This window comes from Tubulanus polymorphus, chromosome 11, assembly GCF_964204645.1.
Source record: "Tubulanus polymorphus chromosome 11, tnTubPoly1.2, whole genome shotgun sequence".
NCBI lineage: Eukaryota > Metazoa > Nemertea > Palaeonemertea > Tubulaniformes > Tubulanidae > Tubulanus > Tubulanus polymorphus.
Window position 1 is genome coordinate 13,456,520 of NC_134035.1, and position 26,389 is coordinate 13,482,908.

The window sequence follows — 26,389 nt, forward strand, 5'->3', positions numbered from 1 at the left end:
CAGATCTTCCACACAGTGGAGCCACTATCTAATAAGACGCACGATGTGTTATTGTTTACTCAGCTGTATTTTATTGCACTATTTTACACATTGATTAAGTACAGAATACACCATAAATCCTCTGAGAGAAAAACCGTTAATAAATACTGACTGACATCAATACATGGGGGATCCGTGAAAGTATAGAATTATCGAAAAATCCCACGATCATGACAATCATGATTATAAATCCATTAGAACTTTGCTTTAGAACATTATTTGTTTGACTGTAGGCCTACTTCAATTTCTAATTTAAAAGAAAATCAAAACGTCTGTTTCGTTCTAAGCCGGGGCTGGGTTTGTAAGGGACGTATCAAAAATAAATACGGAACGATTAGAACACACTCTTCAAGATGGGGTAGGGTTGCCCCTCCCAAAAATTACATCTTATTCACTGTTATATGATCGCGGAATCTTTATTAACAATATATAGTTAAATATCTCTTCATGTAATACTTTTAGGGAAGACTCACGTATGGTTACTAGGGGTGACCATCAACAATGGGGACGAGGAAGGGAGCCCGGCCGCACCAACTGACGTGTGTGGTACCCGTAACTCTACAGAATGGAAGACTTGTGATATCTTTCAGCAAGAGACAGCAGTTGAAATTGCATCAGTTGTGTATTTTAAATACAATAAATATATATTATCATAAGTGAAAATATTTCAATTTTTAACTTTGAAATGTTTACTCTAAAAATCATTTTTACGATTTTAACAATGATCGTAAATTGTTGACCACAACAAGAGTGTGACATTCGTAGTATGCAATTACACCTATCCATCTAATTCTAATATACCTAAACATTAGAAGAAATGTTTCATAAAATTCTCTCATTTCTAATAAAGAAAGTCATTTTCAATGACATAATTTAACTATAACAATTTTCGATTCATCAAGCAGATTTATCTGTATACAGTCAAACCGGCTTAATCCAGATCAGTTTAATCCCGATATTGATCTAATTCGGACATTATCTATGATCCATCCATACATGAATGTATTGAAAACGTGACGTTTGATCCTGATTTTTCAAAAACTGCAGGGCCGTACATATCGGGCCCTCTCCCAGATAATTTAGAAAAGTGTCCTTTCTGCAATTATTATTGTTATACCCATTAGACATTAATGTAGAATCCTTAACCGAGGACTAAAAAGCAATTTGTTATAGGCCTAACAGATCAAATCCGTATTTCTGGTTATAGAAACAAATTGCTTTTTTAGCAAATCGGGAAGTGACAGCTCAGGGGCCTAGAAGAATCGTTGTATCAACATTTGACTCGAGGTAACTGCCCCATTTCGGGTTTCTCTACCCTCCCCTTAGTAGGTACGGCCCTGGACGTAAGTTTCATTGGTCCCAAAACAATCCGAATGAAGCTGGTTGACAACAACAGTCTGTACCCATAGACATTTATAGATCAATAACATACAAAAATATATATTCATATTTATACTAATAATAATAATACTTACGTAGCCCGAAACCTTTGATTATGACTAAAAGATTTAAATAGCTCGATGAATAATTATACAGATAAATATATCATTCAACAGTTATTATCATTACTACCCCAGTATCTGAACTCTGATCGGTTCGATCTGATTTTCGATGGAATTCTATGGAATGAAGTGATCGCATTTTCGGAAGCCCGAAAAACGACTTGCATATTCATTATACAATAAATTTACAATTAACAACAAAAACAAAATAGTGGAAATGTTCAACAAAAAAAAATACTCCAGCTTAATTAACAACACTGGAACCCAGTTCCATAATTCTGCTTGAATTTAACTCTAGTGTTGACTAGAAAACTTTAAGAATTGGTACTTATTCGAAATCACCCAGCCAAAGCAAACACAGAACTTTGAAACTATACTTAATACGACCTGGTATTCCACCTTTATTGGGTTGGTTAATATTCGATTCGGGGCTGAAAACATTGGAAATGATGAAAAAGTCGGTTATAACGCCGCCATTCTTTCTAATGCCACTGTTCACATTTTCCAGAGAATAAATTTGCTCAATTTTATTCAAATTCTAAGAAAATACCATTCTTTATACAACACTGCCTAGTTCGTAATAAAACCATCTATTTCAGTGGTCCCAGCAGTGGCGTTATAACAGAAGACGTTTACTGTAATTCTAACACAGAACTGCGGAACTGGGTTCGGAACAATTGGGGGGTTTACAATTTAAAAATCTATTAGTGATACTCTGTTAAACAGACACTCTAGTAGTAGCAGTACTAGTTGCTCTAGTAAATGACTCTGGTAAATGACTCTCCTCCAACAAATGACTCCAATGAATGACTCCTCCCATGGTGTGTTTAAAGACGTCTGTGATGAGCGAGAATTGAATTACAATTTGGACAGGTGTGGGTAGAATCGGAAAGACTGGTCACACAGAACGGTATCAAACAACATCCGAACCAACATCTACAAAATATACAGATATCAAGTCAATAAAACAATGGACAATAGAGAAGTACACAAGTCATCATAGTTAGGACACCATCATCATGATGATAACTTACCCAAGCGATGACTTAGTAAATTGAATTGCAAATATAAATTGGGAACTCAAGAATATGTGACGACTTGTTCAGATGATGACGAATCCTCACAAACTCCTGCAGTCCATTCTAATGGCATTTACTTAGGCCTACTAGTACTCACACGATTGAAAACATTTTCAAAAAATGACAAAAAACCTCAATTCTAAAAATTCCCAGAGTTTAAGGGGGAAGAAAACATGCATTGTCGGAAAAAAGAGAAACTAAAACCAGAAAACGGAGAAGAATAAAGACTAAAAACAGAAAACATGCTAAAAACCACAAACTACACGAACAACTTAGATAGTTCTCGGTTTCATTTAACTCCAAACTGTTACAATATCGATGATAATTTAAACTAATTCTAACTATAGGGTGAAATGAGAACACCAATAACTATCATTTATGACCATATTTTAGAAAACCAGAACGGCATCTAAATCTAAAACTGAGAAATTGAAGGGAAATGAAAAAAAATGCAGAAGATTTCCACTTAGTAACACAGGTAACAATCTGCTGTCTGGAACTCCCCCAGCACCTAGTGACACATCAACATTCTTCCAATTTTTAGATCATCCACACTTCACGTGTGTTCAGTGCTTCATCTGAGACATTTTCAATTGAGAATGAACTACAAACACCAGATATTAGACAGTTTATCAGCACACTTTCAAAAACTGATCGTCCACACTTTACATGTGTTCAGTGCTTCACCTGAGACATTTAGACATTTTCAATTTAAATTCAATTCAATTCTAAAACTGACTGTCTGCACTTGACACTACAATGGTGAACGCATGAGGGCTGCAGGTTCCAGGCTGCAGATTGATACGTGTATGAATTATACCAATTCCAGGAGATGAAAAAAAAAATATGCAAAATTTTGAAAATTGCCAAACGTACGAAAGGTTAGGGGTTAATTATATTCTTCTAACTACTGCAAGACAATTTCCGCATTTGGGACACGTATGTTCAACGTCTAAAGCACTGTCAACACAGCATGGAATACAAACGCATGGCCAACAGCTGCGAAAATAAGAATCCACAAAAATAAAAACAATTATTCATTAATTCATTCTTTTCATAATACACAGAACTAGATATACACGAAAATTAACAACTGACTAGCGATTCCATTTTCGTGTTCATAAAATCAACCAAAATTAGAATCGGTAGAAATAAAAATCGATGAAATTTAATGTTTATTCAAATATTCAAATTGTAAAAAATTGTTAACGCGAACACGCGGTATGAAAATCTATTAACTGGCACCTAGGAACAATTACTGCTTGAATAATCAATATTCACAATTATACATAATCACAGTAATAACACTAACAGTTACACGATGTGAGTCTTAATGAGTTAAAATTTGCGTTAGTTTTCAATCATTTCTGAACTCCTTAAAGAGTTTTTAGTACTAACTCGCAACTGTGAAGCAGGTCCAGTTGATTATTTACAATCATTCATATCAAATCTTTGAAAAAATTTTGTTAAGTAACAAACAGAGATGATACTGGAAGGAAGGAGAAACTGAAGCAAGGGTGGGTGGGATACTGAAGGGAGATATTGAGAAGGGGGAGGGAGATACTTAAGGGAGTGGGACACTGAAAGAAGGGGAGTAGGATACTGAAGGAGGTGAAGTGGATACTAAAGGGGGTTTGGTGGGGAGGGGTGAAGAGTTAGGGGTATTGTTCAATTCAGTTAGTACGATCTGGCAATGATAGGGTTAAAACGTACTCAACAATGGAAACCATTTTAATCTGATTCAACTGAATTAATTTCTGGAAGCTGAACATTAGAAATTCAATTACAAAACGGAATCAAAAATGTCGGTCGGCTTCCTCACAGTAGACATAGTGTCACCATGTATCATTGGTTTATACAAGTTTATCTATTAGATAGGAGGTTCCCATGTAAGGGTATCCCTTACCCTATTACAGTAACTGGTGTTTTTTATAGAAGGTTCTGTTCCGCTGTTTTTGTCACAGATGTTTTTAATGGACACGGAAAAATAAAACCAACGTAAAATCAATTTATATTTCATTATTTATAATATTACACGTATCAATATCGTGACTGCAGTTGGTTTGTTGGTTTGTAGTTTTACAAACCGACCGACCGACCGACTGACTGGCTGACTAATAGAATGGGGCGAAATTGATTTAAAAGTAAATTTCATATTAAATGAACAAGAGAACATTGAAACAGCTGTAAGAATGAGAGAGTGAGGGAGTGAGTTAACCAGCTGTTTGAGGTGCTACGAGTATATCATACTCAATTCATAGATAATTATTATTACATGAATTTAATTTCGAGGTTCTCAGCTACTGAACACGACGTATTATTATAGGGAGGTCTCCATCACTGCTGATGATGGTTTCTGGAGAGAGTCTTGTTTTCATTGTGTCTTAATTTTTGATATAATCAATTTCATTTTTAAACTTTTAGATTTGTAAATAATCGGTTTTAATTTCTTTACGTATTGTCCACGTCTGAACCAGAACATATCAGTCATCCGCTAGAAATTGTCCAAACCTTTGATGGAAACACTTGAATCATTTTCTAGTTTATTCCATGTCGTATTGAACATGGTACGAATTCTATTTTGTCGCGTGACACGGCATCAAAATAGCGACGGAACTGATGTTGATATTTCATCGAGATGAAAATCGGCAAAACTTAAGTTTTTTTCCAATATAGTGATGAAATTCACCTACGGATCTAATCGCTATTTGCTGGACTGGAAAATCTACTTTTTCTATTGCAACAAACTGTGTGGAGGGGGTGATGTTAAAACTCACCCGAACAAACAGAGCAATCCTGATAGAATCCACGTAAGCGCACCCGGAGTATACGTCACTGTGGTTGTTACTGTTGCTAAGCAATTCGGACACTTGATCGTTGTTGGGTGTGGTCCGAACGGTACGTGATGGATCACTACTGGTTGACCTAGATATAGGAAAAAAAATAGTTTGTAAATATTGAAAAGAATTATGATGATTTTAGAAACATTGAGGAATCTGATAATTGTGGAACTGAATCCAAAACTGTGGCATTCGGTCAGGTAACTGTGGAACTGGATACAGAACTGTGGAATTGGATCCTGAACTGTGGAATTGGGTCCAGAACTGGAACTGGGTTCAGTACTGTGGAACTGAGTTCAGTACTGTGGAACTGGATCCTGTACTGTGGAACTGGGTCGAGAACTGTGGAACTGAGTCCAGTAACTGTGGAACTGGTTCTAGTTACTGTGAAACTGGGCTCATGAAGAAGAGCAGAAATATGAATAAGAGTCAATAGTTAGATAAATATAGTGATGTATCAAATACAAACCTGCAGGAACTGAACCCTGATAAGAGTAAGATGGCGGAGGTCCGAATCCGGTTTTTTCGGTGTCTTGCGCTTGATAAACTGGTGGTGGTTCATCAGGGTAAGGGGGTCCTTCACCTCCAACTGCATAATAACAATCATTACAAATATTACAATATTTAGCCAGTTACAGCTGCCCTTGAAAAGGTCGTTGAATTCTAAACTTGTGTTTGTAATAATAGATTGATTAAAAAGATGAAGAAAAATAATTCTGTGGAACTGAGTTCAAGGGTAATTTGCGTAGTCATCACTTAGATTTAAGACCGGTCAATTTATCTTTAGTTCTTTAGTCAATCCCCATCTACTACAACTTAAGATCAGTATTTTAAGATTTCAGATTATTTTTAGACTTAAGTCAAGACTGTCGAACAACTTTCAAACCAACTCACGAGAAACCCCGTGATAAGTAGGTAATAACGAGGGCCGCCGGGCCCAGAATAATCCATACTCAATCTATATTCAAATTATGACCATATGACAGACTGGGCCCAGGGGCTGGCAGAAGTAAAATACTGATGATTATTACTTACCAGTTGGAGGAGGTGGGGGTACAGGAGAACTATCTGCTGGAGGTTGAGGAGGTGCCGGGGGCGGAGGCTCAACCGGCGAAGGTTGTCCGTTTGGAAGAAGTGGTTGCGACATGGTTTTTTCGGCAACCCGACTGAAACAAACAGAACGAACATTGACAATAAAACCAGTAGATTTGAATTGCGATTGTTTTAAACGCGGACTGGTTTATACGTGAACGGGACAATCTGACAATCAGTAATTTGATTGGAAAATATTCAAACAACACAATAACAAACCTTACCAGTTATCAATCCGCGAAAATATCACTAAATTAATCCAAAATCGAAGACAAGAAGACGCGACCAGTTTTTATTTCCGGGTTCCCCAGCCTTCAAGCGCCATCTGGCGGTGTATATTTATTCTAATGACGTCACACGCGGAAGTGAACGGTTATTTCCGGGTTCCCCGATATTCTGTTTATTGACGTCATCAATGTAAACACGGATTGGTAAATTACGCGTATGTCACGCGATTCGTGGTCAGTGTGACTTCACAGACGCGCAGCGATCGCTGGAATCGAGTTGTTATAGTAAAGACTTCTCAGGGAACTCATTTCGGTGTTTTATTCGTATCTATAACTGGTAGAAAGCGAGAGGGAATAGGATTCGTATATCGTACTACAATCCGAGCTGCTGAGGGTGTGTGGCCGAACGCAGCACGCTGATTGGTCGAACTCGATCTCCCATCTCATTCATATCGATGTGTTAGTTCGTGGAAGGATTTATTGTTTAAACGGATATTTTACTCGCAGGAAAGAGGTTTAAATAGCTTTATATTCTTCGAGTAAACAGTCTACTTTTTAACTAAATTCCGTTCTTTACTGATCCAAGAACTCGATTTGCTACAGTTGGGATTGAAACAAGCCTTTCTTCTGGCAGTAAGCCAACAATTAAGGCTCGAAGGATCTAGAGACACGATGTTGTTGCCACAGCAATCTAAGTCCAGTATCTCTTTCGCTGGTTGTGGATTTTTGGGTATTTATCACGTAGGCGTTTGTAGTTGTCTGAAGGAGTATGCTCCTCATTTACTGGAAGGAACGAAAGTGTTTGGAGCCAGCGCCGGGGCAATTACAGCAACATGTTTACTATGCGATTGTCATTTAGGTATGTGTCACCTTCTCTAATATGATTCGAACAAAAAAAAGAAAAAAACCTGATAGTTTCTCAGTTTGTTTCTAAATACAAAGTTTATAACTGAATACTAGTCAATAGTACATTACAATGCTTCGTTTGTTCAACCATGTAATCCGGAGTAACCGGTCCTGCTGCAAGATTTGTCCCGAAAGTCTGAACTAAAGGATCGGAAAAAACGATTTCAAAATATACTGTCTGAGTTATTCAAATCAAATGCTCCGATTGCTCGCGGGTTGCATGATTTCACACAAAGTAATTTGAAACCCCGAAACCCCGCGAGACGAGACGATCTGGCTAGTTGGGCTCAGGAACTTTTTAGCACGGGGGCAAAATGCGTAGAACTTCACGATCGAGTTGCAGGGTCAAGTGATTATAGGAGTTTCTTGTAGTAAACTAACAGAGACAGACACATCATATGATTAAAACTCTTCAAAGTATTGTTTATAGTTCGCGTGACTGTCTTGACCTATGACAGTTCAACAAAACAGCTACACAAGACGCCGGCACGGACTCGCCGGACTGACCGATGTTAAAGTACATTTGACCCGTCACGCGACATAAGAATATGTATATTCGTTAAAACACGTGTGACAGTGCTAAACCCCTACTGCCCTGACAACCCCGAAAAACTTGCCTATTCCCGGAATTTTTCCTATAAAAAACTCGTATTTTATTGCCGGACACCGATCCCGACGATGGAGACAAAAGATTTTTAATTCTTCGCATTCCGATAGATTGGTGACCTGAATTTGGCTTGTAGCCATATAAAAGTGCGTCTATTCTGCGCATTGCCAAGTTTTGGCGGCCAAGGTCACAATGGATTCTGTTACTATTAAATATAATTTTTGCGACGCGCAAAATTCCTGGTACACGTGTCACGTACGGGGCCAGTTCTAATTTTGGACCGATTCCAAACCTGTTTTGACAAATTGTTTCCTGATACGAAACAGAATAGTTGTTCACCTTAGTTACCCCTATATTCGAGCTGTCAAGTTGCTATTTTCGAGGGCAAATTCAGTTGTTATTAAGAAAAATTGTGATATAAATGTTCCATGAAAAAAGGCATCTTTACCGTCAAACTGAACCGCTGACATGTTTACTGACTGAAACGCGCGGTGGTACCACTGACCTGAAAAACCAGGAAAACTCGGGAATCAGAAAAGTCAAGGGAAAACTCGGGGAATTTTTCACAAATTTTACCAAAAACCTGGAAATTTCAGGGAATTCTATAATGCTATTTACCACATGTTTCTTGATCAATACGTGATTCAATGAAAAATGAATGAATTGTAACACTTTAAACCTAGAAATTTCTCTGATTCACTCTCGGGGAATTTTGAAAACTCGGGATTTGTAAATATGGCCACCATGTAAACAGATACTTGTGTAAAATACAAATAATTCAGATGACGAATCTTACGAAATCACAACTATAAAATGTATTGTTTTGTTTATATTATTTACAGGTGATTGTACGAGTTTCGTGTTACGGTTAGCGACTCGCGCGAGGTCTCGAACGCTCGGTCCGTTCCATCCTAGTTTTCACGTGTTACAGATTCTGCGCCAAGGCCTGGATGACATCCTGCCACCGAACGCGCATGAAATCTGTAGCGGTCGCTTACACGTGTCGCTGACCAGAGTGTCAGACCGACAGAACGTTATCATTTCACAGTTCAAAACAAGAGATGATTTAATACAGGTATGATACAGTAATCTCTTCTATCTAACCCTGTAAGGGACACCAGCTGAGGGCCGCCAAATCACTAGAAAAAATGAAATCTACCAATCAAATAAATATCAGCGATTTAAAGACCAATCAAATAAATAACAGGGTCAATCCCTATTAATAAGATATAAAATATCCAGGTATAATACTGTAATCTCTTCTATCAAACTTTTTGTTTCGTTACCGGCTTGTATGTGGTGGGTTTGTAAGGGACAGCAGCTGAGGGCCACCAAATCACTAGAAAAAATGAAATCTACCAATCAAATAAATATCAGGGATTTAAAGACCAATTGAATAAATAACAGGGTCAATCCCTATTTTAAGATAGGAAAAATATCTTTTATCTACAGTTTGTTAACGACCTAAGCATTGGTGGAAACCTTTTATAATCGGATAGGCTTATTATACCAACATGTCATGTGGTTTGTGAAAATATCCGACCATAAAACTAAACCACAGTCAGGCTACTGACTATATCTCCAGTCGGTCCGTTAGGTCGGATCATTTTTGGATTCGTTCAAATCGTTTTAGAACGGGGACCTTCGTCCGACTCGGGTTCGAATTTAAATAGTGAAAATCTGACTCTGGAAATTCTAAGATTTAACTAAACATCGCAAGTTAGGAAAATGTTTTAATATTTAGGTTTACACTCTAGAAAGAAAGCGAATAATTGAAAAGATCGAGGTGAAATAAACAATTCAGTATAACGGGTTCAGTCTCGTGTGAACTGAACGATACAAAACACGATAAAGGAAACAAAATAAAGGTTCTGTTTCGTTGAACAGTGAAGTCACCTTTAATTGATAAATGCAAAGTTTGTCGCGGACAAATTCTAAACGTCTCCTCCAGAGACTAAACAGTTAAACTATGAATACTCGGCCAGACATTGTTCTACGATCGATTTTAAATTCTCGGAAATATTTTCCGATCCTAAAATCTTTCTGGATTCGATTTTCTGACGACGTTTCGTCGAGAGGTAACTCTGAGTGCAACGGCACCAGTTAACCTCGATATTATTATCACATTTCATGGAATCTATTTAAAGTGACGATATGTTTTTAATTGTGTTTATCACGAGGCCCTAAAACAATATATTAAAGATAAGATTCGACCCGTGGTTATATATTTCATTTAATAGGTACAAGGTCAATGTTCCTTTGTGATATCATGCAATTTTTGTCTCCCGTTTAGCAATGAATTGAACTACGTAAAAAATTGAAGCCGACTTTTTTTCTGATATTTTTTCAATTGCACAAACATTGGTTAAAATCAACCATCAGATAAATACAGTTTTGGCCATCTTCTGAGCAACTGGGCTGTAAACTTCTGAGCAACCGGGCTGTAAACTTCTGAGAAACTGGGCTGTAAACTTCTGAGCAACCGGGCTGTAAACTTCTGTGCAACTGGGCTGTAAACTTCTGAACAACTGGGCTGTAAACTTCTGTGCAACTGGGCTGTAAACTTCTGAGCAACCGGGCTGTAAACTTCTGTGCAACTGGGCTGTAAACTTCTGAGCAACTGGGCTGTAAACTTCTGAGCAACTGGGCTGTAAACTTCTGAGCAACTGGGCTCGAAACTTCTGAGCAACTGGGCTGTTAACCTCTGAGCAACTGGGTCCTGATCTGAACAACTTCACCTAAACCCCAGCAGCTCTTCTGACCAAGCGAACCCATAAACAGTTCTTTAAACTGACTCATCTTGCAACATAGTTTGATTTTTGTTGTTATTTTCAGGCAGTTTTATGCAGTGCATTTGTACCCTTTTATTGCGGTTTGATTCCTCCGACGTTTGAAGGCACGGTAAGTTTAATCTATCGACCCCGAGTGTGAATTCAACTCACTGCAACTTTCTAACAATTTCATCGTTATGTGATACCTACAAATATCAAAATCATTCAAATAGTATCGATATCTCAAATTATCAATCTCACACTGATATACCGTGCATCTTTATCTCACACAGCAATATCACACGGTATCTCAAATTATCGTTGTATCTCAAATTATCAATATCATACAGCAATATCGCTGTATCTCAAATAATCGATATGATGATAATAGAAGAATTTGTGTGTTGTTTTTTTGTAGCGATATGTCGACGGTAGTTTAAGTGATAATCTACCGGTATTAGATGAAGATACGATCACTGTTTCCCCGTTCGCAGGTGAAACTGATATCTGCCCGAACGATCATTCGCCGTTTAACTTTCATATCAACCTAGCTAATACTAGTCTACAGTTCACGTCGAGGAATCTGTATCGTCTGTCCCGGATTCTATTCCCGCCGCATCCTGAGATTCTCAGCGCTATGTGCAGACAGGGATTCGACGACGCGCTACGATTCCTTCAAAATAACAGTAAGTTCATTTCATTTCATTCATAATATGAACAGAATACATATATACAGAAATCATAAACCTGCAGGGTTCTTACGGGTCGGAAATCAGGGAATTCTGAGTTTTAAGGAATTTTTGGTGTCTTGTTGTTCTTGCTGGTGACGAGTGGCACAAGAAACCTCTTGATAAGAAACAGCTCCCGCTGAGGATATCTTATGAAATAATCAGAGGGAATTTGAAATTCTGGTGTCTTGTTGTTCTTGCTGGTGACGAGTGACACAAGGAACCTCTTGATAAGAAACAGCTCCTCACTGAGACTATCTTATAACTAAACCGGGGAATTTTAATTTTAGGTCTCTAAATGATGTTCCCGCTCGGGAATTCAGGATTTATTTTTCCCTGCAGATAAATTACGATACCGAAAAGAAACATTTGATTGATTTTGTGAATTTCAGATTTGATTTCATGCGTGAAACACGTCAGTATTGTGTCGTGTATCAGACCTAGAAATGACTCGTACTCAATAGGATCAGACGAGGTCGAACTATCTATCGACGATGATGACGATGATGATGATGCCGATACTGCTGTTGGTCGTGTTGAAGAGGAGATGTATGATGAAATAGATGATGACGGATATATAACGAATCACTGTGATATTGTCAGCTGTATTGACTGTAGGCATCGCCAGAGAAAAGCATTAGACGACACTTTACCGGAGACAGTATTGGCAGGTAAATAACCACCAGGGGGCGACACTTTACCGGAAACAGTATTAGCAGGTAAATAATCACCAGGGGGTGACACTTTACCGGAAACAGTATAAGCAGTTAAATAATCACCAGGGGGTGACACTTTACCGGAGACAGTATTGGCAGGTAAATAACCACCAGGGGGCGACTCTTTACCGGAAACAGTATAAGCAGTTAAATAATCACCAGGGGGTGACACTTTACCGGAGACAGTATTAGCAGGTAAATAACCACCAGGGGGCGACACTTCACCGGAGACTGTACTAGCAGCAGAATCCAGTTGACTGAGTCATGATTGTGCAATTGGGTTCCTGGATCCAGGTTCACAATTGTGTCATAGATCTCAACTCACAACTGTGGAACTGGGTCCGTTACTTCATTTAGAGAGAAAGGGGTATTGAGTGCAGACCCCTGCTTTCCCGTTGAGGTCGCCATTATAAAAACCGTGGTTTGAATTAGAAAATTGTTAATATGATAATAATAATGATGATATTTGATATAATTTCAGTATTACAAGCTGCTTGCACTAAGAATGGTATTTTAGCTCATCTTTACGAAAGTCGTATTTATCGATTAACGGCATTAGCTTTCACTCCGATGGTTTTACCGTTAGATTACGTGTATAACTTCACTATCAGGTGCGTTTTTATTAAACGATTCCACAATATCAACAGGGTCCAGTTCGACAGTTGCTACAACCAGTTCCACAGTTATGGTGGACCCGGATCTGCAGTTACTGGAGGAGCCAGTTCCACAGTTACTGGTGGATCCAGATCCACCATTTGTCAGTAAAGTTTGACTGCAGAGTTAAAATCAACTCATTTCCGATGTTTAGACTCTTAAAGTCTAATTTCAAATCAAAACTGTAGAACTCGATTGAGGACCAGCAACAATTAAAACGTCCATTTATAAACTAAATTCTAAGTGGGCATCATGTTCATAAATTACAAATATGCAAAATCTAGCTGATTTCCCCCTCACCCTCACTCAATTTTCAAAACCCCCAAGTTTCCCTCACTTGATAAATATAGTTATTGTGTTTAAATTGTAGATTTCTCCACTGGTTACCGACGCTTCCCGACGACAGTTTGTGGCTGTTATCAGAATTTAAAGATGTTCTACAATCGTTGTTGTATTATCTGAAACATCGACACAACTATAAAGCCAGGTATGTTGAATTAACTTTAACCCAAGAGAACCCAAGACCAATTGTAACCGCTCAAAAAATTATGAAAATGCATTTTATTGCAGCTATAGCATTGCAAAGTACAACCCAGGTTTCATTTTTTAAATTTGGGAACTTTGACCTACATTTTGAAATTTCGCGTGTTGCTGGGACAAATATGACCCCATGGGTTCTCTTGGGTTTTAACTGCCATCAATACCTTTTACTCACATAAATAATCCTGCTAAAAATTAATACCTTTAATGTAATTTCATTCATTTAAAGTTTTGGCAGAATTCGCAAAAATGTTTTTCACAATACACATGCTTCTATTGTGTAATGGTATCATGCTATACTATTAATTTCAATGACTCATTTACCCGATTTAACTACAATATTCAGTGGTAGCGAAAGCTTTTACTCTGAAAAAATCTATTTGACCTTTTTATTACTGTTTGTCTTTAAGTTTTAGTCTAGTATGTGAATTTATCATATCTATAATTCCTTCTATGGACTCCATCCAGTGTCCGAAATAAACTTCCGTGATTATGTATTATACAAATTTTCAGTTTGGCAGTCCTGTTGTTAGGCAATGACGTGTCCCTAGAAAGTTTTTTGATGCGTAATAAAATAGATGAACATTGATCTGTGTATCAGATTCCGAATTGTGTTTACTGTTTAAACTGTTTTGACCATGCCATACCAGGAAGTAGATAACATTTTATTGAGCACTGAATTCATCTTTAAACCTTGTTTATCACGAATGAGACACAAATATGTAAATTTAGTTCAATTTATTTCAATGACCTTTTTGTATTCTGGGTTATGATATAAGACTGGGTCCAGAACTGTAGAACTGGATCCAGAACAGTGGAACTTGGTTCAGTAACTGTGGAACTGGATCCAGAACTGTGGAAATAGGCCCAGAACTGTGGAAGTGTGGGTTTAGAACCTTGGAACTGGGGCTGTATTCACGAACCACTGTGCAAATGGGTCCAGAGCTGTGTGTGGAGCTGGGTCTACAACTGTGGAACTGGGTTCAGAACTGGAACTGTGCTATAATTGATTTGTTTAAATCTGATTTATTTTCAGATTTCGTTGCGAGTTGGATATAACAGAAACGGATTGTCCCGATTCGTATCATCACAATAAACGCCGTAAAGTGAATATGGGATTCGCTTTAAAATTCCACTCCAATAGAAACTTGGCTTCGTCTCTGGTGGATCTGGCGGCGTCTCGTAACGAACTGACGGTGATAGATCAAAATCATCGTCCAATAGACTGTTTACATCAGATAGAGAAACAGGTAAAAATCTCCCCTCGACCGCCGTCCCCCCCCCCCCCCCTGTACAGCGGCGGATCTAGGGAAATTAAATAGGCCATGTTCGGAAAGAAAGAAAAGAGGCATCCTCGGTGTTCAGAAATACATCTGAAAGGTTGCGGTTTGCGAAAGTCCGACGGCGGATGAGCGTCAAATGTTCAGGTCATTACGATCTCTGTCTTGACGATAAATGTAACCTCATTGGGAAGGCAGGGGTCCAGACCCCCGAGACCACCCCCTTAAATCCGGCCCTGCTTCTGATCTCAGTTAAGTCACTGTTTACCACAATTACCGTGCGTTACATTTGAAGTTGATTCTTGATTTAACCCCTGGTAGTACAACCCAAATTTTGGAGGGGGGTGGTATCTGCAGGCCTGCTTGCATAATTACCAAACTTCAAATCGGGAATAAATCGATTTATTGATTTTATAGGTGATAGACGAGCGTCGTCATGGTAACAAACCGGTAAAAGAAAGCGTCGTCGACCAATCGTACGAGACTTTAGAACGATACGTCAAACAGACGGACGAGATGGATACGATAATGGCTTATTATTATCTGGACGAAGAGCAACAAGTCGTGAAAGTAACGGAAATATGCGGTGCACCACCTGCTCACGTGCCAGAGGTGGAATCTAATAGTCACATGAAACACTGCGGCGACGTGTGTGACGACGAGGAAACACTATTACACGGCAGCGTTCCGGATCTAGTCCGCGGTCCGAAGAAATCCGGTCGCGAATATTTAGATATAGATATCGGAGACGTTGACGATGAATTATCGTTTATCGCTCGTCGTCATAGCGCCAGTTGCGTGTCGAGGATCGCGTTCCTACAATTAGAAAATAAACTACGCGCCAACAAAAATAAACAACAACGCTACGTGACGTCATCAGTGACGTCGTCGGTTACGTCATCGGTGAATAGTTTAACACAGGAAGTGACGTCGTGGACATAATCTATAGACACGCCACCTATTGTTATTCTTTTTTGAGCGGTAAAAAAGTTTGTAATTTAATTTCTTGAGTTGTTTGTGCGTTGTGTTCAGTTCGGTAGCGAAATGCGCCGCTTTAAAGAATAACGTGACTGAATATGGAGAGGGATGAATGAATGAAAATACCTATCTTAATACAATCATATGTGCTATTATTAAAATCAGAAATTCATCTATCATTGTGAAATACAGTAGACTCTGTCTCTTACTGCAGTAAAGTTGAGACCGGTAAAATTCTACCCAGAGTTGGTGTCAAATACTGAGTAAGAGTTTGTGAAATACAGTAGACTCTGTCTCTTACTGCGGTAAAGTTGAGACTGGTAAAATTCTACCCAGAGTTGGTGTCAAATACTGAGTAAGAGTTTGTGAAATACAGTAGACTCTGTCTCTTACTGCAGTAAAGTTGAGACCGGTAAAATTCTACCCCGAGTTGGTGTCAAATACTGAGTAAGAGTTTGAGAGATACAGTAGACTGTGTCTCTTACTGCGGTTGTGACTGGAAAAATTCTATTTACCCCGAGTTGGTGCCTAATGAGGGTAGACCTTGTTTGTCCCTTACTGCAATATAACAATGAGACTGGTTTAATTTTAGCATATATTACCGAGAAAATATGTGTATTAGTGATATCATTGCTTTAATTACTGGGTGCTAATGACGTTTTTAAGGTGAATAATTCAGTTTTAAGTAAATAGTTTGTTCAATATTGTTCATTTGAATTATTAACACGTACATGTACGTATTTAACTGTGTGTTATCAAATGAAACGACATCGGGCTTTACTGGGCCATTACTGACAACTACAGGGCATCGACGGGGCACTTATTGGGCATCTACAGGGCATTACTGGGCATCTACAGGGCATTATACATTACAGTGACTACAATCAATATAAAGCAATTGTTTTTCGATTATATCTGATCCTAGTCTAGAGATTGAATTTACCGTTAATCGATCGGCCAGAGTTACACAGATCCTTCAGTCTCGAAACATAATATTACTGATTTAATAAATGATGAATTATTGAAAAAAAAGTAGTTTATTTTTCGATTTTATCGTTATTTAGTGTTTTTGGTCGAATTCGATGCGCTGCTCCACGATCCAAGTGCCGATAACTAAATAAAAATCCCGTTCCCCGCTCAATCTACAGACCCTTTACAGGCGCGGTGGACTCCGACACCTCTTGATGAGGTGAAAGTTGTGAAGTTTGATTCCGGTCGCATCCAGAAATCGTCTCAGTACCTCCAATTAGAATAATTACTCTGCAGGATCTCACTGTAGACCCTTTTCTGGGCGAGGACTTCCATTTGTGACCCGACCCGCCACATAGTAACCTTACTGATAGAATCAAACCCGCTGTGAAGGCGGATGAAATATGTCGTTGAGTTTGTTGAATTAATACGAGGCCCTAAATGTGATAAAAATAAAAAAACTGTTGCGAGTGAATGCGCCGGAAATTAGTCGACGCAAATCGAATTTAACCCTTTCAAACTCGTGATGTGTTCGATACAGAAATCACCGGTGCTTGGCTCGAACTCGGGGCCACACGCGCAGAAACTGCAGCCATGTTTTAAACTTTCATTTTAATTTGATTCTAGAAATTGAAATTAAGAAGTATTTTCCACTGAATCGACTCTGTTTCTGAGAACCGTCGCTTTGCGTGGGTTAACGTCACATACTTAATCCTTCTCGAAAAATCGATAATTCGATATTACCTCAATCAAATCTTGCTTGTGGATTAACAAACATTTTGCTTGCGGTTACCAAGGTAACCATCCGGTACCGAGATACGCTCCCATGTCTGTAGACAGGTAGGTAAGGAATTTACGTAAAACAACCAGACGAAAATGGCTAATTACTCCTCGAGCGCAGTGGGTGGTGGTGGTGTCCCTCAGGGACCCGCACGTCCACTTCACTACGATCAGTTTTGATTGTGTTTTTTGATGGTTTGATGAAGGTCGTTCTACGCGGTGGACCCCAGCGTCATCTCGTTAGATTCACGTCGAGCACGGATTTAGTTCGGACTCTTCGAGACTATCATAACTGTTCAAATATTCCAAAAGACGACTCACAGTAAATGCGATATAGTCGAAAATACCACTAGATATCAGCTCGGGGAAACATTTCGGACTCTTTTTATTCTTAATGTGCAGGCGTTTCGTGTTACTATACAGCACGGACTCAGTGCGTTTCATCAATGTATTCTTGAAGATGACTATTTGAGGATAAACGTTAACTACTATAGGAGCTCGAGAAAAAATTTCAGACGCTCTTTGTTCTTAATGTTCAGGTATCTTTATCATCTTTACAACACGAACTCAGAAAGCGTTTCATCATCAATGGTTCATTATTAAAAGTAATCGTAAAAATGTTCAAACTCAGAAACAGTTAGTGATCTATATATATCATTATTAACCGCCGGGATTTGGATTAAACAGATTTAACTTTAACCTGATGATCTTTATTAAAGCTGTTTAAACGTAGATGCGATAAGATAATTTGTGCGTTTGTTGTGTGGGTCACCGGGTGAACGTGTACAGACTGGAACTATAAAAACAAAATGCTGAAGTGATTGAAGAAGTGTTGGAGATATCAAATGAAGAACTATGTGGCGCCTCGTCCATCAACTACTGAAAATTCGCGTATTACAACTTATGGTTTTATTTGATAGTTCGCTGACAGTAACGTCAGGTAGGTAAAAATACAGTGCCCAGTCGCACAGTCGCATGGCTTCGATCTCTAACACCAGTCTTTGACCAACTTGATTCTTTAGCCAATCTAACAACTAAAGATCGGTCTTAAGATGATTTAAGACCACTTTTGGACTTCGGTCACGACTGTGCAACCGGGCTCAGGGTTCATAGGTCCATAAGTTCTACCAAAATTCGCAGTTGTAATTTCACCCTCGTGTTAAAACATTTTTACTTATTATGAACTAATTTTTACTCAGTCAATACTAAACCAGTCCGACAACTGTGGAACTGTGACGATGGAATAAGAATATAATGAAACATCATTTAGATACAGCTGCGGATGATGGAATATTTTTGTGTCTATTTCCGCAGAATGTCGAGTCGAAGATCCAGTAGAATTAGAAGCGAGGGCGGCTCCGCAATTTCTACAGTCTCCAAATTATCCGTTTTTCTATAAACCGTACGTAATTATAACTCCTTCAGAAAATATGGCGACCTCCTAGATCCCCCTATGACATCACTAACGCACTGTCCAACATATCTTACATTCTGATAAGGCTCAAGCCCTGGTAAGCGAGGGTGGTGGGTTATAACGGGTTTTTGCCGAATCTGATATTACAGTTTGACCTACTGTAGATGGATACTGAAAGCAAAGGAGAGTCACGTGATAACCGTTGAGGTACTCGACACTGATACGGAGGGCAGTCCGACTTGTAACAAAGACTTCATCGAGATCAGAGACGGTACGAATATATCAATCGCGATTTTAAACTATATCAAAGTCGTTTTGAGGCAGTTAATTTGATTTCAAATTGAAAGGTTCCACGATTCTGAATTTGACATACAATTTTTGGATCCATTCCCGCTAGTAAAGATTTGACTCCTTTTTAGTTGTAAGTAGCTTCATGAACATGAGAACAATTCTACAGTGTTACAGTGTATAAATATGCTTTTGAGTCTTTTGAAAAGACATTATTAGCAAATATTTGACTCCTGATAAAAAAATTAAATAATTTTGATTTAGATCCAAATCTTGTTGATGTTCATTTATTTCACATTGAAAGGTAAATACCAGTGGGACTACGCGTTACGTCGCTGGTGCGGAAATAAACTACCAGCGAATTTTACCGGCTACAAAGACGCCATGTTTGTGACGTTTAAAACGGACGACAGTGAACAGGGGCGTGGCTTCAGATTCAAATACTGGTCGACACCAAAACGTAAGAAATAACTTCTAGCAGGGATCGATGGATCAAGGAAAATTGGGGTCCAGGGGCCGGTTCCATAGTCGAGACTAAAGTCCCGAAAGTGGTCTTAAATCTTAAGACTGGTCTTAAGTTGATAGATTGGCTATAGAACTAAGATAGTTTTAGACTGGTCTTTAGTCTAAGCTATGGCTATGGAACCGGCCCCAGAAGACAAGAAACGGCATTTCTCGAATTAAGCAGCCATCATATCAATGGCCACCAGCGGGGCTCTCCCTCGGTATTAGACCTTTTTGTAAAAATGTCAAAGCAATTTCCGAATTTGCAGGTTTTCTGCGATCTCTGTCTTGTCATAAAGGGCAACCTCACTGGAAGGGGCCCATCCCTTAATTCCGTCCCTGTTCTAATGCTCAAAACATTTCGAACCAATTTTAACAGTTATTAGTTTGATTAACTAGACTAGCCTACTCTTAATAAATCTATGTCACGACAATGCAGCTGATTCCGGTTGGACCGGTTGCATAGTCATGGCTTAGACTTAAGACCTGTCTAAGACCAACTTAGTTCTTTAGCCAAACTAACAACTTAAGACCAGTCTTAAGATTTAAGACCACTTTTGGACTTAAGTCACGACTGTGCAACTGGCCCATTAGCGGCCTTTCATCCCTCGAAAAGTAACCTATATGGAAATTCATACATCAGCATCGTCTAGTTGGAAACGGATGAAGGTGACATGTGTCACTTCAACGAGACTTTCATATCATTCTAATTCCAGATTTATAAATATAAGTCACGACACCTGAATCGTGGAGTTTTAGATTAGTGGCCTTTCATCCCTCGAGGGGATCTGTACGCAATAGGGAAATCTATCAGCATCGTCTAGTTGGAAACGGATGAGGGTGGCAGAGTCTCGCGATGCCATCGGGTTCGATTGCCAGCGATGGAGGAACATGACAAGATGCTATCCGGTTTGAAGCCCTGCCGACGAAGGTTGAGCTTCAAACCGAAAAAAAAACGCGCCATGTGTCACCTCAACGAGACTTTTATATAGAATACAATATATTTCATTGCTCACAAAATTACATTTGCTTAGAGCAAAAAGACAATACAACATGAATGTCAATCCAATCCAATACAATATGTATCACTAGAACGATGACCACACTCAAACGTGGTGAACGGATAATAAGATAAAATCCCACTATTTACAGATTAAAAGAATTTAAAAACAAGAATTTATTTATTAAATCTCTACGATGATGACGATGATCTCTAGGGTGAGTTCGAAACGTCGTGTCTTTTATATATTTAAGATTTAATAAATAAATTCTGGTTTTTAATTTCTTTAATCTGTAAATAGTGGGATTTTATCTTAATATATATCATTCTATAATTTCAGATTTAATGCAATATAAACAGGTCGAGTTCCGCGCAGTGAATTATTTCCTGATGGCGCTGTCGGCCACGTTACTGGTGTCAGTGTTAACCACGTGTACAGTCATCTGGATAAACCGATCAGCTTCCAACTCGCAACGGCTCCTGCGATTTAACAGAAAAATATTCAACACTCCCGCCGTAGATTCCTCGGTTTCGGTCGACCAGACGCACAGAATAACGATTCATTCCGATTGCGAGTCGAACGCGTAGTACTGTTCGTGATACGTCCCGCTAGATGGCGTGCATAACAGTTGGACAACTCTGCATCAAAATCTAGTTCATTCTCAATGGAATTTCATCTAGATTTTAGCCACACCAGAAATTAGAAAAATCCTGTCTCTTTAATAAACTCAAATTGACATCAAGGGTTTATGATATGTTTGTTTGTGACTCGTGGAAATTATGGATAGATTTAAATTGAATCTAAGGAGAAATCCGACATCCGATATCCTACAACCGGCATCCGACATCCGGCGTCGGGCATCCGACATCCGACAACCGGCATCGGGTTGGCTTTACTTCAACAGAAGTAAATTGGAAGAAAAAAGAACAAAAAACAATTTTCTATTTCACTCGAATCTAATGATTTTGTATTCTTTGATGAAATCAGATACACGTGTATATACAGACAATTCGATATATGGAACAACGTAATAAAATAATCTGATGTAGTTTCAGTCCCTTTTGTGAGTAAATTACGTCATAGAGTGGGTTTGCTTAACATAAAAAACATAATCAGGGGATTTATAAACTAAAAACAGATTTTGAGATGTAAAATCGCTATTCGAAATTTTCAAATATGACATCAAAACAGAGCAAAATCTCTAATTTAACCAGTAACCCTAACCGCGCCTATCTCACCAGTAACCATAACCCTAGCTCTGCCAAATCTGGGACTCGAACTAGTGCCACCTCCAGTGTGTCAGGTGAGCATGCTAACCACTCGACCATAGATCTGATGGTGCTTGACGTCTGTAAGTTTGTCGGGTCAGTGTACCGGTGAAACTGGTTAAGTTTCTCATTTGAAATAGTTAGTTGGTTTAAACAAGGTTTCTATGTACAAGCCTTATACATACAGTCAAATATAAATGATGTAATTACTAAATCAAATAATTCGGTTGATTGAATAATCAGTAAATAAAACCAGAAACGACCTACATTCAAATTTGTAACTCTACGGGCGCCGGGATTGCATAACCAGGTGCGCATATACATGACAACATTTAGAAACTGAAATCAATCTCTTTTGTCTTGTTGTTGTTGTATTAAAAAAATTCGGAATCTGCTTCAAATGCTGCAAATTCTAAATTGAACCCGGTGTCGTCAGCCGCCGAGGCAGTAGATCTTTATCCAATTACACTCCAAAATCTCGGTACTTGAATCCTCCAAACGGTTGCGTTACACTCTTACACGGAGGTGTTTTGAAATAGTTTTAACGTGCTACTACTAGTTACATTGTCCGTCGAGTTCGCTGTAGATATCTGATGTAAAGATTCATCGGTCTAAAAAAAAAATAGAAACATAGAACATAATCTACTACTCTACTGCGATTATAACAAGTTGATCGTCCCTTCATTATGTAGAATTTGAAGAATGCAGAAGAAAGAGTCCGCCCAAGGAAGTTAAGGGGTCAGGTCAGTTAACAGGGGCCTGACACAAACCCGGTAGTTTTTATCTTATAGTACCTGTACTGAATAAACCTCTGATAGTTTAGGCATAACGTCTACGATGTCATCGGAAGTTGGTTTGCGTCTTTTAGCTTTCTGCCATTCTTTATATTTACAAGTGAAATGAATCCCGCATGATCCGCCGATCACCAACACGACGAATATATACGAGATGACGTTGATAATGATTACATCTCGATGCGAGACTTTTAGATCTTTTTCGATTACTGTTGCATTTGTCGGGTTCGTTACGTTAGACGAACCGTAAACAATCTGAAAAATCGTAAATATGAAGTCCTTTGTAATGCCAATGAAAAACACGGCGTTATAACGAATTTGGCAGCTGTAAGCCTAGCGCACATCGACACTGCGATTGGAGACAACTAGTTGCTACCGAACGATTACCCCGCGCACATCGAAATCTAGTTACAACCGGTCAGTTGCAGCAACTGCATGGCGCGCGTGTCGATCGTCGAGATCCAGAGTGCGCACATCTACGGATATGACTGCGATTGAGTACAACCAGTTGCTCAAAAGTAGAACATGGGCAACTGGCTGGAACTGGAGATAGATCGACGCTTACCTATCGTAAGCTCGCTCACATCGACACATTCAAGCAACTGATCGTATCCAGCCAGTTCCTCTCATGCGCCGAAAACTGCCTTGCAACTAGTTGTCTCCAATCGCAGTGTCGATGTGCGCTAGGCTTTATAAAGAATGGTAAATCCATTGAATCTGAGTTAGATTGGGTAAATTCGTTCTCTAAAAAGTGAACAGTGGCATTATACAGGTTGGCAGCGGTATCGAACTTCGACCGAATAGCGCTGTCATTTCTTAGGTATAATTCTTATCAGTTTTTACAAAACCTAAATAAGGACAATTCTCAGATTTTCGACCAACTCAAACAACATTGAGATAACAGATTGTGATTAGCTTTTGATGAAACTGGATTCAGTATCGTAAATTCAAACCACTTAACTTAGTGTAAAACTTTGAAACCTACCCTGCTCATCAGCGTTACAATTCCTAACACTGCGCATAGACGTGACAGCATCCTAAAGAATTTTATAGGAAAAAATAATTCGAACTATTTAGAACATTTTGACGATACTTTGCCAGAGAAAGAAACAGTTGAAGACATTTTCGTGAGGTCATAGTTATTGATTATATTCATTCTTAATTATTCAGAAACAATATTCAGACTTCACATCTCTCAACCTTGGCGTACCGACCCCTGATATTCGTATACTATACCAGCCACATAAGGATCAGGGGAGCGACTGCAGTTTAGGTGTCCCTAATGGTTATGTACCTAACCTTACCGTAACACTATTCTTTAAACACTAGTGCCACCCAGTGGATAGGTGACCCCAACTGCAGTTACACCGGATCCGGTTCCCCAGTTATGGCTCATGGCTCAGATTTAAGACCATCTTAGCGCTAACGCCGATCTTAAGACCGCTAAGACAGCAGGTCGCGACTTTGCCCTGAGCTTAAACATTATCACGATTTCCTAGCGTTATCGCGAAATGAAATTGATCCGAATTTTTTATCGCTTTTTCAACATTAGAAAAAAACAGATAACTGCAGGATATATTCACAGTGCTAGACTAATACATGTTATTTTCACACTTACTTGCCACCAGTCCCAGCACCCGCGGGTAAAACCATGATCTCCTTGGTAAGGCGTATACTATAGACCAAGGTACTCTATATATATATATACCCCTATTGTATTCAATAATATGTACTTGTATTATTCAAGACGATTTGCCCGTTTCACCTGCATATATACAGGGTGACGATGGGTCACGTGACCGCCTCTAGTGAGTGCCCTCGAATAGTTTACTGTTGTTGTTAAACCAGTTCTATATTTGCAGTGTGTATATTTTACCGCGCAGTGCCGGTCTTTGTGCTTTAGGGGGGAGGGGGGGGGGGGAGAATTATTCGTGCATTAGCATTGAAACTTATACGCTGGCAAGTCGAATATCAATTAGCATTACCTAATATAGATCGAGTATTTACACAGTCGTCTCTTGTAGGGTCCTAGCACACCCAGTAAGTACCGTGTTGCTGGGTTTTCTGTAGCTTGACGCAGATTCGGCGTTTAGCTAGTTATATAGATAGATAGAATATATTGTTCGGTATTAGTAAAATCCCACAATAAATGAATTAAATGATAAGATGTTTATTTAAAACATATAAGAAATATTTCGGGTGGTTACTACCACCCTTCTTCAGTCTAAAATGACTTTTAGACTGAAGAAGGGTGGTAGTAACCACCCGAAATATTTCTCATATGTTTTAAATAAACATTTTATCATATAATTCTTTTATTGTGGGATTGTACTCGTATCGTTTTATCACGGATATTGTGATCTGCAATTGATTCATTGTTCGGTATTGTTTAAGTCAGTTAACAAAATGCGGAATTGTACCAGAACGAAGCTGCTGCTCCTAATCTCCATTGGTATGACGAGCAACCACCTCTACTTGACGTAGGAGAATTTTTCTTGTTCTTTGACTATTAAGGGATGATAATGCTGAATAGAGGACGTACAGGGGTGTCCCGGGTTCGAACCCAGGAATAACTGATCCTGATCCCGAGTGAAGCACTATTATTGTGTATCATCAATTTGCAGATTTTAAATTTGGACCGCGGCAGGCCGGTTTGTTACATTTTAACTGTTTAACAGCGAGTCTGAATTTATTATTTGATAAGCAATAAACGATAAAGTTCATACATGAATCTACGACGGTCATTCCGATACCGATTTTACGCCGAATCATCAGTGTTTCTACACCAGTCAGATTTCCATAATAAACCCAAACTATTCCAAGAAAACCGAAATACTGTAGCTTTTCTAGAAATAGCACTGATTCGCAGGCGATGTACACGGCCACTAATGCCAATGACATTCGTAAAACACGCAATTCTAATGTGTTAGTGGCGCGGCTTTTAGAACGAGTTTTACCGACACTAGAAACTTTAACGACGATTAAAACTACGATTAAAGATATATTTATAACACCCAGTGAGACCATTGGAGCCATGATGCTCATTGTTATAAATATCCAGCCTTGCGATAGACGTTTCCACGTATCAACAAACGCAGGGTAAACTATAACATGGGTTCGTCTTATAGTTGGGGGGTTGTGAATACAGGGTACTGGTTTGAAGGCTCGATCCGGTAGAAATATCACAAAACAAAAACAAAAACTAAACAAACATAACACACCTATTATAGAATTCACTACTTTTCGAGTCCAAAACAATCTGGATTTTAACGGGAAAACTGTAATAACGAGTCTTTCCAAACTGACGAGAATGACGCACCAGTTTCGTATTAATTGAAACGCATTATAAGGCGCCAATGCAGTTATAATGAATTCCCAACCAAAATACCAATCATCCGCACGTAAAATGACG

The 26,389-nt window shown here is 38.9% G+C and overlaps 4 protein-coding genes across 6 annotated transcripts; 2 read left to right on the forward strand and 2 right to left on the reverse strand.

The window, feature by feature from the left end:
- Positions 1-58: 58 nt before the first annotated feature.
- LOC141913090 (lipopolysaccharide-induced tumor necrosis factor-alpha factor-like) lies at positions 59-6,873 on the reverse strand. Of its 2 annotated transcripts, XM_074804540.1 has the most exons (6): positions 6,777-6,873; positions 6,496-6,626; positions 5,930-6,049; positions 5,398-5,545; positions 3,497-3,619; positions 59-2,477 (listed from the first exon to the last, which is right to left on the reverse strand). In XM_074804540.1, exons 2-5 carry the CDS (start codon positions 6,605-6,607, stop codon positions 3,514-3,516), a joined length of 486 nt encoding a protein of 161 aa, XP_074660641.1. In that variant the 5' UTR covers positions 6,608-6,626; positions 6,777-6,873; the 3' UTR covers positions 59-2,477; positions 3,497-3,513. The 2 variants fall into 2 exon arrangements, with proteins under 2 accessions (XP_074660641.1, XP_074660640.1); XM_074804539.1 differs by lacking the exon at positions 3,497-3,619.
- Positions 6,874-6,982: 109 nt separating this feature from the next.
- On the forward strand, positions 6,983-16,964 carry LOC141913161 (patatin-like phospholipase domain-containing protein 2). Its single transcript, XM_074804623.1, has 9 exons — positions 6,983-7,638; positions 9,135-9,367; positions 11,128-11,193; positions 11,482-11,749; positions 12,184-12,462; positions 12,989-13,118; positions 13,532-13,648; positions 14,738-14,951; positions 15,399-16,964. The coding sequence occupies exons 1-9, from the start codon at positions 7,452-7,454 to the stop codon at positions 15,921-15,923; spliced, it is 2,019 nt and encodes a 672-aa protein (XP_074660724.1). The 5' UTR covers positions 6,983-7,451; the 3' UTR covers positions 15,924-16,964.
- A 1,624-nt stretch (positions 16,965-18,588) lies between these two features.
- LOC141912905 (tumor necrosis factor-inducible gene 6 protein-like) lies at positions 18,589-21,824 on the forward strand. Of its 2 annotated transcripts, none has more exons than XM_074804330.1 (5): positions 18,589-18,648; positions 19,023-19,110; positions 19,272-19,393; positions 19,715-19,870; positions 21,255-21,824. In XM_074804330.1, exons 1-5 carry the CDS (start codon positions 18,612-18,614, stop codon positions 21,500-21,502), a joined length of 651 nt encoding a protein of 216 aa, XP_074660431.1. In that variant the 5' UTR covers positions 18,589-18,611; the 3' UTR covers positions 21,503-21,824. The 2 variants fall into 2 exon arrangements, with proteins under 2 accessions (XP_074660431.1, XP_074660432.1); XM_074804331.1 differs by lacking the exon at positions 21,255-21,824 and adding an exon at positions 20,631-20,688.
- A 46-nt stretch (positions 21,825-21,870) lies between these two features.
- Positions 21,871-24,735, reverse strand: LOC141912906 (uncharacterized). Its single transcript, XM_074804333.1, has 4 exons — positions 24,596-24,735; positions 23,963-24,014; positions 22,978-23,232; positions 21,871-22,794 (listed from the first exon to the last, which is right to left on the reverse strand). Exons 1-4 carry the CDS (start codon positions 24,628-24,630, stop codon positions 22,699-22,701), a joined length of 438 nt encoding a protein of 145 aa, XP_074660434.1. The 5' UTR covers positions 24,631-24,735; the 3' UTR covers positions 21,871-22,698.
- Between the last annotated feature and the right edge of the window lie 1,654 nt (positions 24,736-26,389).